This window comes from Oncorhynchus keta, unplaced genomic scaffold, assembly GCF_023373465.1.
Source record: "Oncorhynchus keta strain PuntledgeMale-10-30-2019 unplaced genomic scaffold, Oket_V2 Un_contig_1585_pilon_pilon, whole genome shotgun sequence".
NCBI lineage: Eukaryota > Metazoa > Chordata > Actinopteri > Salmoniformes > Salmonidae > Oncorhynchus > Oncorhynchus keta.
In genome coordinates this window covers 77501-92634 of record NW_026279560.1, presented here as the reverse complement: position 1 = coordinate 92634, position 15134 = coordinate 77501, and the positions used below count along the sequence as shown (strand labels likewise).

At 44.1% G+C, this 15134-nt stretch overlaps 1 protein-coding gene across 2 annotated transcripts in view; it reads right to left on the bottom strand.

Annotated features, from left to right (window-relative positions):
* Positions 1-9714: 9714 nt before the first annotated feature.
* Positions 9715-15134, bottom strand: part of LOC127919136 (NUAK family SNF1-like kinase 1) — a 19845-nt gene continuing 14425 nt past the window's right edge. The window contains exons 4-8 of one of the 2 annotated variants that reach the window (XM_052502550.1): positions 13693-13758; positions 13414-13533; positions 11928-12060; positions 10578-11659; positions 9715-10401 (exon numbers count right to left, since the gene is read on the bottom strand). In XM_052502550.1, the coding sequence (XP_052358510.1) occupies positions 10360-10401; positions 10578-11659; positions 11928-12060; positions 13414-13533; positions 13693-13758 (1443 nt within the window). In that variant the 3' untranslated portion in view covers positions 9715-10359. Of the gene's footprint in view, positions 11660-11927; positions 12061-13413; positions 13534-13692; positions 13759-15134 lie in introns of both variants that reach the window. The other variant, XM_052502549.1, reaches the window with a different exon arrangement.

Genomic DNA, 15134 nt, shown 5'->3' with positions numbered 1-15134 from the left:
ACATACCCCTATCCCCCTGTGTTAAATTACATACTGTAGTCTACACCTATTCCCTCCTGTGTTAAATTACATACTGTAGTCTACACCTATCCCCTCCTGTGTTAAATTACATACTGTAGTCTACACCTATTCCCTCCTGTGTTAAATTACATACTGTAGTCTACACCTATTCCCTCCTGTGTTAAATTACATACTGTAGTCTACACCTATTCCCTCCTGTGTTAAATTACATACTGTAGTCTACACCTATTCCCTCCTGTGTTAAATTACATACTGTAGTCTACACCTATCCCCTCCTGTGTTAAATTACATACTGTAGTCTACACCTATTCCCTCCTGTGTTAAATTACATCTCCACTGTAGTCTCTACACCTATTCCCCTCCTGTGTTAAATTACATACTGTAGTCTACACCTATGTTAAATCCCACCTCCCTGTGTTAAATTACATACTGTAGTCTACACCTATCCCCCCTGTGTTAAATTACATACTGTAGTCTACACCTATTCCCTCCTGTGTTAAATTACATACTGTAGTCTACACCTATTCCCTCCTGTGTTAAATTACATACTGTAGTCTACACCTATTCCCTCCTGTGTTAAATTACTGTGTTAAAATTACATACTGTAGTCTACACCTATCCCCTCCTGTGTTAACCTATTAAATTACATACTGTTAAATTACATACTGTACACCTATTCCCTCCTGTGTTAAATTACATACTGTAGTCTACACCTATCCCCTCCTGTGTTAAATTACATACTGTAGTCTCCACCTATCCCCTCCTGTGTTAAATTACATACTGTAGTCTACACCTATCCCTCCTGTGTTAAATTACATACTGTAGTCTACACCTATCCCCTACTGTGTTAAATTACATACTGTAGTCTACACCTATCCCCTCCTGTGTTAAATTACATACTGTAGTCTCCACCTATCCCCTCCTGTGTTAAATTACATACTGTAGTCTCCACCTATCCCCTCCTGTGTTAAATTACATACTGTAGTCTACACCTATCCCCTCCTGTGTTAAATTACATACTGTAGTCTACACCTATCCCCTCCTGTGTTAAATTACATACTGTAGTCTACACCTATTCCCCCTGTGTTAAATTACATACTGTAGTCTACACCTATTCCCTCCGGTGTTAAATTACATACTGTAGTCTCCACCTATTCCCTCTTGTGTTAAATTACCTGTAGTCTCCTGTGTTAAATTACATACTGTAGTCTACACCTATTCCCTCCTGTGTTAAATTACATACTGTAGTCTACACCTATCCCCACCTCCTGTGTTAAATTACATACTGTAGTCTCCACCTATCCCCTGTGTTAAATTACATACTGTAGTCTACACCTATCCCCTCCTGTGTTAAATTACATACTGTAGTCTCCACCTATTCCCTCCTGTGTTAAATTACATACTGTAGTCTACACCTATCCCCTCCTGTGTTAAATTACATACTGTAGTCTACACCTATCCCTCCTGTGTTAAATTACCTGTGTCTGTGTTAAATTACATACTGTAGTCTACACCTATCCCCTCCTGTGTTAAATTACATACTGTAGTCTCCACCTATCCCCTGTGTTAAATCCTGTGTTAAATTACATACTGTAGTCTCCACATCCCCTATCATACTGTAGTCTACACCTATTCCCTCCTGTGTTAAATTACATACTGTAGTCTACACCTATTCCCTCTGGTGTTAAATTACATACTGTAGTCTACACCTATTCCCTCCTGTGTTAAATTACATACTGTAGTCTACACCTATTCCCTCCTGTGTTAAATTACATACTGTAGTCTACACCTATTCCCTCTGGTGTTAAATTACATACTGTAGTCTACACCTATTCTCCCTGTGTTAAATTACATACTGTAGTCTACACCTATTCCCTCTGGTGTTAAATTGCATACTGTAGTCTACACCTATTCCCTCCTGTGTTAAATTACATACTGTAGTCTACACCTATTCCCTCCTGTGTTAAATTACATACTGTAGTCTACACCTATCCCCTCTGGTGTTAAATTACATACTGTAGTCTACACCTATTCCCTCCTGTGTTAAATTACATACTGTAGTCTACACCTATTCCCTCCTGTGTTAAATTACATACTGTAGTCTACACCTATTCCCTCCTGTGTTAAATTACATACTGTAGTCTACACCTATCCCCTCCTGTGTTAAATTACATACTGTAGTCTACACCTATCCCCTACTGTGTTAAATTACATACTGTAGTCTACACCTATCCCCTCCTGTGTTAAATTACATACTGTAGTCTCCACCTATCCCCTCCTGTGTTAAATTACATACTGTAGTCTCCACCTATCCCCTCCTGTGTTAAATTACATACTGTAGTCTACACCTATCCCCTCCTGTGTTAAATTACATACTGTGTCTAATTCCCCTGTGTTAAATTACATACTGTATTAAACATACTGTAGTCTACACCTATTCCCCCTGTGTTAAATTACATACTGTAGTCTACACCTATTCCCTCCTGTGTTAAATTACATACTGTAGTCTACACCTATTCCCTCCTGTGTTAAATTACATACTGTAGTCTACACCTATTCCCTCCTGTGTTAAATTACATACTGTAGTCTACACCTATTCCCTCCTGTGTTAAATTACATACTGTAGTCTACACCTATCCCCTCCTGTGTTAAATTACATACTGTAGTCTCCACCTATTCCCTCCTGTGTTAAATTACATACTGTAGTCTACACCTATCCCCTCCTGTGTTAAATTACATACTGTAGTCTACACCTATCCCCTCCTGTGTTAAATTACATACTGTAGTCTACACCTATCCCCTCCTGTGTTAAATTACATACTGTAGTCTACACCTATTACATACTGTAGTCCACCTATCCTGTGTTAAATTACATACTGTAGTCTACACCTATCCTCCTGTGTTAAATTACATACTGTAGTCTACACCTATCCCCTCCTGTGTTAAATTACATACTGTAGTCTACACCTATCCCCTCCTGTAGTCTCTGTGTTAAATTACATACTGTAGTCTACACCTATCCCCTCCTGTGTTAAATTACATACTGTAGTCTACACCTATTCCCCTCCTGTGTTAAATTACATACTGTAGTCTACACCTATCCCCTCCTGTGTTAAATTACATACTGTAGTCTACACCTACCTCCTGTGTTAAATTACATACTGTAGTCTACACCTGTGTTAAATTACATACTGTAGTCTCCACCTATCCCCTCCTGTGTTAAATTACATACTGTAGTCTACACCTATTCCCTCCTGTGTTAAATTACATACTGTAGTCTACACCTATTCCTCCTGTGTTAAATTACATACTGTAGTCTACACCTATTCCCTCCTGTGTTAAATTACATACTGTAGTCTACACCTATCCCTCCTGTGTTAAATTACATACTGTAGTCTACACCTATTCCCTCCTGTGTTAAATTACATACTGTAGTCTACACCTATTCCCTCCTGTGTTAAATTACATACTGTAGTCTACACCTATTCCCTCCTGTGTTAAATTACATACTGTAGTCTACACCTATCCCCTCCTGTGTTAAATTACATACTGTAGTCTACACCTATCCCCTCCTGTGTTAAATTACATACTGTAGTCTACACCTATTCCCTCCTGTGTTAAATTACATACTGTAGTCTACACCTATCCCCTCCTGTGTTAAATTACATACTGTAGTCTACACCTATTCCCCTCCTGTGTTAAATTACATACTGTAGTCTACACCTATTCCCTCCTGTGTTAAATTACATACTGTAGTCTACACCTATTCCCCTCCTGTGTTAAATTACATACTGTAGTCTACACCTATTCCCTCCTGTGTTAAATTACATACTGTAGTCTACACCTATCCCCTCCTGTGTTAAATTACATACTGTAGTCTACACCTATTCCCTCCTGTGTTAAATTACATACTGTAGTCTACACCTATTCCCTCCTGTGTTAAATTACATACTGTAGTCTACACCTATTCCCTCTGGTGTTAAATTACATACTGTAGTCTACACCTATCCCCTCCTGTGTTAAATTACATACTGTAGTCTACACCTATTCCCCTCCTGTGTTAAGTCTACACCTATTCCCTCCTGTGTTAAATACTGTAGTCTCCTACACCTATTCCCTAAATTACATACTGTAGTCTCCACCTCCTGTGTTAAATTACATACTGTAGTCTACACCTATTCCCGACTGTGTTAAATTACATACTGTAGTCTACACCTATTCCCGCCTGTGTTAAATTACATACTATAGTCTCCACCTATTCCCTCCTGTGTTAAATTACATACTGTAGTCTACACCTATTCCCTCCTGTGTTAAATTACATACTGTAGTCTACACCTATTCCCTCCTGTGTTAAATTACATACTGTAGTCTACACCTATTCCCTCCTGTGTTAAATTACATACTGTAGTCTACACCTATTCCCTCCTGTGTTAAATTACATACTGTAGTCTACACCTATTCCCTCCTGTGTTAAATTACATACTGTAGTCTACACCTATTCCCTCCTGTGTTAAATTACATACTGTAGTCTACACCTATTCCCTCCTGTGTTAAATTACATACTGTAGTCTACACCTATTCCCTCCTGTGTTAAATTACATACTGTAGTCTACACCTATTCCCTCCTGTGTTAAATTACATACTGTAGTCTACACCTATTGTTAAATTACCTCTACTGTGTTTAAATTACATACTGTAGTCTACACCTATTCCCTCCTGTGTTAAATTACATACTGTAGTCTACACCTATTCCCTCCTGTGTTAAATTACATACTGTAGTCTACACCTATTCCCTCCTGTGTTAAATTACATACTGTAGTCTACACCTATTCCCTCCTGTGTTAAATTACATACTGTAGTCTACACCTATCCCCTCCTGTGTCTTCTCAACAACCTCAGTGAGAAATATGGCCTGGCCTGGTCTGGTCTGTGACATGTCTTCTTCCTGCTGGCTGTCAGAGAAAACAAAGCCTGCAGCTATAATACGGTTGTTTTTGACAACTAGGTAGTGTAAGAGGAACATGGAGAACAAGGGACATGGAGTACTTATTTTCCTTTGCTGAGGGAGACTTTTACTAGAGTCAGCATGGGAAGACTTTAATAGACGCACGCAAGAACACACACCAGAGACGACAAGAGACTGAAATGGAGCTGTTTATTTGAGATGATTCAGAAAGAAGATATTGTGAGAATCTGTGGTTTCCTCACTCTCCTGACTACATACATGATTTACACTGTAATACGTAGTAGAGAACAACGCTATTACACAATCTGAAACAGTTTTTTATAAAAATCAGAACAGCACATCTGTGATGGTGACAAAGAAAAGCACGATCCAGGTTGAACCATCTATAACCAGATAGTAACTATAGTAACAGTAATAACTTCACTATCAATAGACAGCAGCTTAAATAACATTATAATACTTCATCATAAGATACTATCTAGTTGTCCTATAGTTATATGACATATTGTAACAAACAGATGTAGGCTAACATCTGTTTAGTCTAGTTAGGCAGAGGGCAGCTTGGGGGCTCTTAGACCTGTTGAGACTTGATGCCACCCCTTTCTTTTCCATTACATTCTACATAGCTGTGTGTGTGTGTGTGTGTGTGTGTGTGTGCGCGTGCGCGCGCGCAGGCACGTGCATGTGTGTGTTTTCAGTCTTATGACTCCCAGAGAATCACTTGTGTTTACAACTTGTTCTTTACTGTTGTTGAACTTTAACCTCTTCAGTCCCTTATACACACATACCGCTAACCCTGTTTTCATAGGAGGCAGGTCCCCTTCCAGTTATTAAGGCAGACCTGGTACACATCCTCTGCCCATAAAATAAAACCATACAATGTTTCTATATTTTGGAAAAATCAAAAACAGAAGCATGATTAAAAAAAAATCCTATGAAAATACTAACATAGTATCATTTTTCAGCGCTTTAGATGTTACAAAATACAATTTCAGTCCATACAATACTTAACAAGACTGTTGGTTGTTATGGTAACACCCTGGGCCCTGAGCCATAAAGACCCCTGACCTTTCAGAATCATTCATTGGCTGATTTTGATTTATTTTGATGAGCTATCCGTTGGCATATGTGACATTTCCACAGTGGGGCTCCATTGATTTCTCAACACTAATATGTTTCAGTCTGTTTGGGTTTGTCGGACACCGCCCGATTGTTTAAATGTCTGGGTCTGTGTCCCAAATGGCAACCTATTCCCTATGTAGTGCACTCCTTTTCACAAAGGGCCCATAGAACTGCGTTCAAAAGTAACCAATAGGGTGCCATTTGGGGCACAAACCCAGACATTTAAACAACCGTGTGGTGTTTGAGAAACCCAAACACACTGAAACATATAATTGCCTGGGTTATTTCTGTTCTAGAGTGGTACTGAAGGTTATGCCCTCTCACCAAGCCACGCTTCATAGAGCACATATAACTGGTCCAGCAGCACACAGGCTGTAGAGAGAGAAGGCCATCTATATGTAACACTCACAGTGAGCTAACACACTGCTGTTCAACCAAGGATGTATAGTACCAGCTTCAGTGACTGTAATGACTTTCAGCTACAGTGACTGTAATGACTTTCAGCTACAGTGACTGTAATGACTCAGCTACAGTGACTGTAATGACTTTCAGCTACAGTGACTGTAATGACTTTCAGCTACAGTGACTGTAATGACTTTCAGCTACAGTGACTGTAATGACTTTCAGCTACAGTGACTGTAATGACTTTCAGCTACAGTGACTGTAATGACTTTCAGCTACAGTGACTGTAATGACTTTCAGCTACAGTGACTGTAATGACTTTCAGCTACAGTGACTGTAATGACTTTCAGCTACAGTGACTGTAATGACTTTCAGCTACAGTGACTGTAATGACTTTCAGCTACAGTGACTGTAATGACTTTCAGCTACAGTGACTGTAATGACTTTCAGCTACAGTGACTGTAATGACTTTCAGCTACAGTGACTGTAATGACTTTCAGCTACAGTGACTGTAATGACTTTCAGCTACAGTGACTGTAATGACTTTCAGCTACAGTGACTGTAATGACTTTCAGCTACAGCTGTAATGACTTTCTGTGACTGTAATGACTGTGACTGTAATGACTTTCAGCTACAGTGACTGTAATGACTTTCAGCTGACTGTAATGACTTTCAGCTTGACTGTAATGACTCAGCTACAGTGACTGTAATGACTTTCAGCTACAGTGACTGTAATGACTTTCAGCTACAGTGACTGTAATGACTTTCAGCTACAGTGACTGTAATGACTTTCAGCTACAGTGACTGTAATGACTTTCAGTGACTGTAATGACTTTGACTGTAATGACTTTTTGACTGTACTCAGCTACAGTGACTGTAATGACTCAGCTACAGTGACTGTAATGACTTTCAGCTACAGTGACTGTAATGACTTTCAGCTACAGTGACTGTAATGACTTTTACAGCTACAGTGACTGTAATGACTTTCAGCTACAGTGACTGCTTTCAGCTACAGTGACTGTAATGACTCAGCTACAGTGACTGTAATGACTTTCAGCTACAGTGACTGTAATGACTTTCAGCTACAGTGACTGTAATGACTTTCAGCTACAGTGACTGTAATGACTTTCAGCTACAGTGACTTCTCAATGACTTTCAGCTACAGTGACTCTCAGCTACAGTGACTGTAATGACTTTCAGCTACAGTGACTGTAATGACTTTCAGCTACAGTGACTGTAATGACTTTCAGCTACAGTGACTGTAATGACTTTCAGCTACAGTGACTGTAATGACTTTCAGCTACAGTGACTGTAATGACTTTCAGCTACAGTGACTGTAATGACTTTCAGCTACAGTGACTGTAATGACTTTCAGCTACAGTGACTGTAATGACTTTCAGCTACAGTGACTGTAATGACTTTCAGCTACAGTGACTGTAATGACTTTCAGCTACAGTGACTGTAATGACTTTCAGCTACAGTGACTGTAATGACTTTTAGCTGAAATGTGTTGAACTGTGTATCTTCCCAACTTAAAGCTGAACTTATTTGGTCAGCTGAAACTAATTCTTCAGCCCATTCTTTCCATTTTACTTTCAGCTCAACCTGACTCTCTCTCTTTCTTTCCCAGCCCTACTATCTCTCTGATCTCCCCCTCTCTCTCTCAGCCCTCTCTCTCTCTCTCTCTCAGCCCTCTCTCTCTCTCAGCCCTCTCTCTCTCTCAGCCCTCTCTCTCTCTCAGCCCTCTCTCTCTCTCTCAGCCCTCTCTCTCTCTCAGCCCTCTCTCTCTCTCAGCCCTCACCCCTCTCTCTCTCAGCCCTCTCTCTCTCTCTCTCAGCCCTCTCTCTCTCTGCTCTCTCTCTCTCTCTCTCAAACCCCTCGTTTCTCTCTCCACTCTGAGTCTTCAGTCTGGGGAGGAAGAGGTGTAACAGCCCTGGCCAGCACCCAACTTCCCTCCACAAACAAGACCTCTACAACCAACCCATTAACCCCTCCCACTGACTCACGTCTATCGACCCCTTGTTTTTTCAGTATTTCTCTTTCTAAAACAAGGACAGTTCATTTCCATATGGCCTACACATGAGCTAGTCCTGTAGACTGGAGGGCTTGTAGCCACAACTCTGTGAATAGACTTAAGTTTTGACTCCACGTCTCTACCCACCCTTCTTCTGTTCTTTCAGTCCTTCTGTCTTTCAGTCCCCTTTCTAAAACAAGGACAGTTCTACTGTGAAACCAAATGGTTACGAACATGAACAAGTCCTAGTTGTTTCCACTCGGGAGACTGCGTGGTCACCGCTCTGTGAAACCAAATGGTTACGAACATGAACAAGTCCTCGTTGTTTCCACTCGGGAGACTGCGTGGTCACAGCTCTGTGAAACCAAATGGTTACGAACATGAACAAGTCCTAGTTGTTTCCACTCGGGAGACTGCGTGGTCACAGCTCTGTGAATCGCCTCCCTATAGTTGTGTCTCGTGGTGAGTTTGGTTGGTTATCTATCTGTTCCTCCATAAACCTTCAGGAAATACAGTACTTGATAACATAGCACTAATAAAGGCACTTCCTGTGGACGGCCCATACAGTAGACTTATATCAATACACACGGTTTGCTCTTCAACCTTCCCACTGTGATACTGAACAATAGATGTCCTGCTGGATTAGGACATTCATGTCAATTCAATCAAGCAATACTATTATACAGTACCATTCCTTGAAGGGTACATACACCTCAGTACGTCTTGTAATGACCCAAACACACAGGCAATATATGTCTGTTTCAACAATATGAATAGATAACACACGGTTATCATTAGGTTGAGATAACATGAACAGTAGTCCTAACTGTCCAGTACATTGAGATAACATGAACAGTAGTCCTAACTGTCCAGTACATTGAGATAACATGAACAGTAGTCCTAACTGTCCAGTACATTGAGATAACATGAACAGTAGTCCTAACTGTCCAGTACATTGAGATAACATGAACAGTAGTCCTAACTGTCTATTACATTGAGATAACATGAACAGTAGTCCTAACTGTCCAGTACATTGAGATAACATGAACAGTAGTCCTAACTGTCAGTACATTGAGATAACATGAACAGTAGTCCTAACTGTCCAGTACATTGAGATAACATGAACAGTAGTCCTAACTGTCCAGTACATTGAGATAACATGTCCTAACTGTCTAACAGAACAGTAGTCCTAACTGTCCATTACATTGAGATAACATGAACAGTAGTCCTAACTGTCCAGTACATTGAGATAACATGAACAGTAGTCCTAACTGTCCAGTACATTGAGATAACATGAACAGTAGTCCTAACTGTCCAGTACATTGAGATAACATGAACAGTAGTCCTAACTGTCCAGTACATTGAGATAACATGAACAGTAGTCCTAACTGTCTATTACATTGAGATAACATGAACAGTAGTCCTAACTGTCTATTACATTGAGATAACATGAACAGTAGTCCTAACTGTCCAGTACATTGAGATAACATGAACAGTAGTCCTAACTGTCCAGTACATTGAGATAACATGAACAGTAGTCCTAACTGTCTATTACATTGAGATAACATGAACAGTAGTCCTAACTGTCTATTACATTGAGATAACATGAACAGTAGTCTGAGTATGTCTGAGTGACATACAACACAATATTTATTTAGCTCTATTGACCATGTAAAGATTTACAGCAGCACTGTCTCTGAGAGGGTAGATTCAGTACATTAAGGTGGCTGGGATGCCCAGTTCACAACACACCTGGCCAGTCCTAACCCAGAAATGAAGGTTCAAGTGTGTGTCTGTCCTTCCCATGTCCCTTCCCTTCCAAACTCCCCCTCCTCTAGGTCAGATTGCTGCTGATGTCCAGGGTGTGTTGGTAGACCTGGGTCATATCATCCATGTCCCTTCCCTTCCAAACTCCCCCTCCTCTAGGTCAGATTGCTGCTGATGTCCAGGGTGTGTTGGTAGACCTGGGTCATATCATCCATGTCCCTTCCCTTCCAAACTCCCCCTCCTCTAGGTCAGATTGCTGCTGATGTCCAGGGTGTGTTGGTAGACCTGGGTCATATCATCCATGTCCCCTAGCAGAGAGAAGCTGCCGTCGTCACCAGGAGACCCTGGTGTCCCTCGGGTCCCCACCTTCCCCCCATGGAGCCCCCCTGCAGCCGTCTGGAGGCCCCGTCTGAAGCCTGCCAGCTGGAGTAGATCCTCAGCCGACATACAGGCCCTGACGTGTGGCTGCGGGGATGAGGGAGACCAATCCATTCCCATTAAGGGGGGAACACTGGAGAGACCCATCTCCTCACAGACAATACTGGAGGGTTTACTCTGGCTGCGAGAGAGGCCCGAGTCCCCCGGAGTCTCTCCGTGGTAGCTCATATTGGACAAGCCACTGTGGAAGGAAGTGGAGTTGCCATACTTCCCATTACGCTTCAATATGCCCTTTCTCCCCATGGACCTCTTTGTTGGTGAGCTGGCGGGTGGGGTCATGGAGGTGCTGCTCTCTAGCAGTTCAGAGGACTCACTGCGCTCCGGGGAGGAGTAGTAGCCAGACTCCCGCTGCTGGTTGTTCTTCAGGATGCCCTTCTTGGGGAGGATGGGCACCATCTTGGCCGGCGAGACCCCCAGGCGATCCTGATCATCGTCCTCCTCCTCATCCCTCTCGGGGCTGGAGAGCAGCTCCCTTCCCTCGTGGAAGTGCAGGGAGCGACTCAGCTCGATCTCCCCCAGGCTGTGGGACCTCTGCTCAGACACATGCATCTTCAGGATCCCCTTGGGTCTCTTCAGTCCTGGTTTGTCTTTGTCTTCCCACGCGGTGTGATGGTGGAGCGCTCCGCTATCATTCTCCTTCCTGGACTTCCTCAGGCGCTGGCGGCCAGCGTGGGGGGGTACGGCGGGGTGTTCCGAGCGGGGAGGCTTGACCAGCGCCACCCTGGGTGACTCTGTGGTGCGGTTCTGCCAGTCGATAAAGCGTGCTAGCGTTGGAGAAGAGATGCAGCCACTGTTGTCCTTCTGGATGTCACAGTCACACACAGTGGTCTTCCAGCCCCAATTGACCCACCAGTGGTTGGCGATGTCTTCCACCGTGGCTCGACGCTCCGGGTTGACCATCAACATCCAGCGGATCAGACCACGAGCATCTGGGAGAGAGTGAAGGTGAGGCGGACAGAGACTTTAGCAGCAATCTATGGCACAGAGAGAGAGAGAGAGAGAGAGAGAGAGAGAGAGAGAGAGAGAGAGAGAGAGAGAGAGAGAGAGAGAGAGAGAGAGAGAGAGAGAGAGAGAGAGAGAGAGAGAGAGAGAGAGAGAGAGAGAGAGAGAGAGAGAGAGAGAGAGAGAGAGAGAGAGAGAGAGAGAGAGAGAGAGAGAGAGAGAGAGAGAGAGAGAGAGAGAGAGATAAACTAGTACCTGAGGACTGTGTAGGTTCCCTGTACTCTCCGTTGGTGATCTGGCGGATGAGTTTATTGTGGTCTTCCCCATCAAAGGGCATGGTCCCATAGACCAGGGTGTAGAGAAGCACTCCTAGGGCCCAACTGTCTACCTGGAAACACAACACACTGGTAGTTACAATACTGTCCATAGAGTTCTTGTATGGTGGCCTCAGTAGCACACAGACCTCAAGGCTGCTGATTTACTACTGTTGGGTTGTCATGGTTATACTTCCTACTGTTTTCACACCCGTCTGCTGGCTGAGATAATGTGTTTTAACAGAAAGAATAACAAGATTCTGTATCTTCTCCAAACACTCCCTTCTTTGCACACTGATTGCTGTTGTAAAAGCCATGTCAAGGTCTGTGACTTAAGTGATTGGGTTCTGTTCTGATGAGGTTGCCTTTGGCTCTGAGGTATAGACCTTAGGCTTCGGCCCAAATGACAGCCTATTCCCTCTGTAGTGACCAGGGCTCATGGAGAATATGGTTTAATTTGGGACACAGGCCATATTCTCTGATTAGCTGAGATAATCTCCAGGAATCACAGTGTTCTTTAAATCACAGCGAGCTGGGAAACAATGGACGATTAGTCTCTGGGGAAGTCTACTCCCCTGACTCCATAACCTCAGTGCGTGAGTGCGTGCATGCATGCGTGAATATAGAGCTGTGATTGTTGGCTAGGACTCTGTCGGTCTCGGCCTCTATGACCAGCTGTGTCAAACCGAGGAAGGGCTTTTCTCAGGAAGCTAAAGGAGATGGGAGGAGAGGAGGGGTGAGATTTACTGTAGGGTGGGAGAGGGGCGGCTCCTAATGTCTCATGAAATGATGGGACTCAGTGAAATCCTGGAGTCATAGTCATTCTGGGTCTATGTTTGGTAACATGTTGAGACTCCTTTCAGTTGAGTGAGCTGACCTGGGCAGGCTGTTGGGGAAGTGCCTGTGAAGCCTGGCTGGCCGGGCCTGACAGGATGTGTGTGTGTGTGTGTGTGTGTGTGTGTGTGTGTGTGTGTGTGTGTGTGTGTGTGTGTGTGTGTGTGTGTGTGTGTGTGTGTGTGTGTGTGTGTGTGTGTGTGTGTGTGTGTGTGTGCGAGTGAGTAAACTTCCTCCAAGACAGGAACGGGTGTTCACTACCTTCACTTGTCAGCTTAAGGACAAACCCAGAGGACCCAGGGAGCAAGAGCACTTTTTGGGATGGGGTTTCCCTTCAGTGTTTCCCTTATCCAACTGTTATAGGGTATTTGTTCTGAGGATTTTCCACTGGTGAGAACCCGGGAGTTTAGATTTGTGTCTTATTTCCATGATGTACAGTAGGATCCGTCCAGCAGGTCTGAAATAAGACTCTCTGGGTTTCAGAATGACACAGATCAGAAGAGAAGGATTTCCCTTGTTCCCTGCCATGTGGGCTCTTTGTGTGTGTGTGTGTGTGTGTGTGTGTGTGTGTGTGTGTGTGTGTGTGTGTGTACCTCTGGACCATGGTAGGGCCTGCCGTTGACGATCTCTGGTGAGGCGTACAGAGGGCTGCCACAGAACGTCTGAAGGAGCTCGTCTTTGTGGTAAAGGTTGGACAGACCGAAGTCAGCAATCTGGAGGAGAGAAGAGCATGACAATCAACGTTAAATGACCCTTGGATAAGACTCCTGATTGCATCTGTAAAGAGACTGTTCCTATCGCTAAGATGCTGTGTTGAAATACAGCATATGAAAGACAAGAGATGGACATCTCTACGGGGTCAAAGGTCTTACCTTGATATTACAGTTTTCATCCAGCAGCACGTTTTCCAGTTTTAAATCCCTGTGCACCACTCCGTTCTACAAAGACAAAACAGGAGTACAAAACAAGTCTAATTAAACTGTGACCCATTTACACACACACACACACACACACACACACACACACACACACACACACACACACACACACACACACACACACACACACACACACACACACACGTACACACACACACGCACACACACACACACACACACCCACGAACACACACACACACACACCCACGAACACACACACACACACCCACGCACACACACACACACGTACACACACACACACACACACACACACACACCCACGTACACACACGCCCACGTACACACACACACGCCCACGTACACACGTACCTACACGCACACACCCACATACACACACACCTGCGCGCACACATACACACGCCCACGTACACACACACACCTGCGCGCACACATACACACGCCCACGTACACACACACCTGCGCACCTTTCTTTTGTCTACTATGTTTGGTGAGCTCATGCGCAATAGTTATTTTCAAGTGGCACATTCTCTATATAAATGTAGCATCTTTAATTCATCTCAATGACATAAAGTACATCTCTCATGTTGTTGGGTGACACACTAAACAGCTGTTAAACATGTGGGACACAGGCACCGCATCTCAAATGCCACCCTATTCCCTACATAGTGCACTACTTCGGGCCAGAGCCCCATGGGACCAGGTCGTAATGAGTGCAGTAGTCAGTGCATGTAGGGATCAGGGTGCCATTTGGAATTCAGCCAGTGACAGGAAGTGTGGTCATGGTTCAATATGAACCCGAAGAACCACGTGAACAGTTTGACCATGCTCTGTGTGTTGATAATTCACTTAACCATGGAAGGAAGATGTGCTCAGAGAAAGATGTGGCCGACCTCTCTCTATCTCTCTCTCGACCTCTCCCTCTATCTCTCTCTCCCTCCCTCCCTCCCTCCCTCCCTCCCTCCCTCCCTCCCACCTTCCCTCCCTCCCTCCCCCCTCCCTCCCTCCCTCCCTCCCTCCCTCCTTCCCTCCCTCTCTCTCTCTCGCTCCCTCCCTCTCTTTCTTTCTTTCTTTCTTTCTTTCTTTCTTTCTTTCTCCCTCCCCTTCTCTCTCTCTCCCCTCTCTCTCTCCCCTTCTCTCTCTCCCTCCCTCTCTCTCTCTCCCCCCTCCCTCTCCTCTCTCTCTCTCCCCCTCCCTCTCTCTCGCTCTCCCTCCTCTCCCTCCCTCCCCTCCCTCCCTCCCTCCCCTCCCTCTCTCTCTCTCCCTCCCCTCCTCTCTCCCCTCTCTCTCTCTCCCTCCTCTCTCTCTCCCCTCCCTCTCTCTCTCTCCCTCCCTCCCTCTCTCTCTCTCTCTCTCTCTCTCTCCCTCCCTCTCTCTCTCTCTCTCTCTCTCTCTCT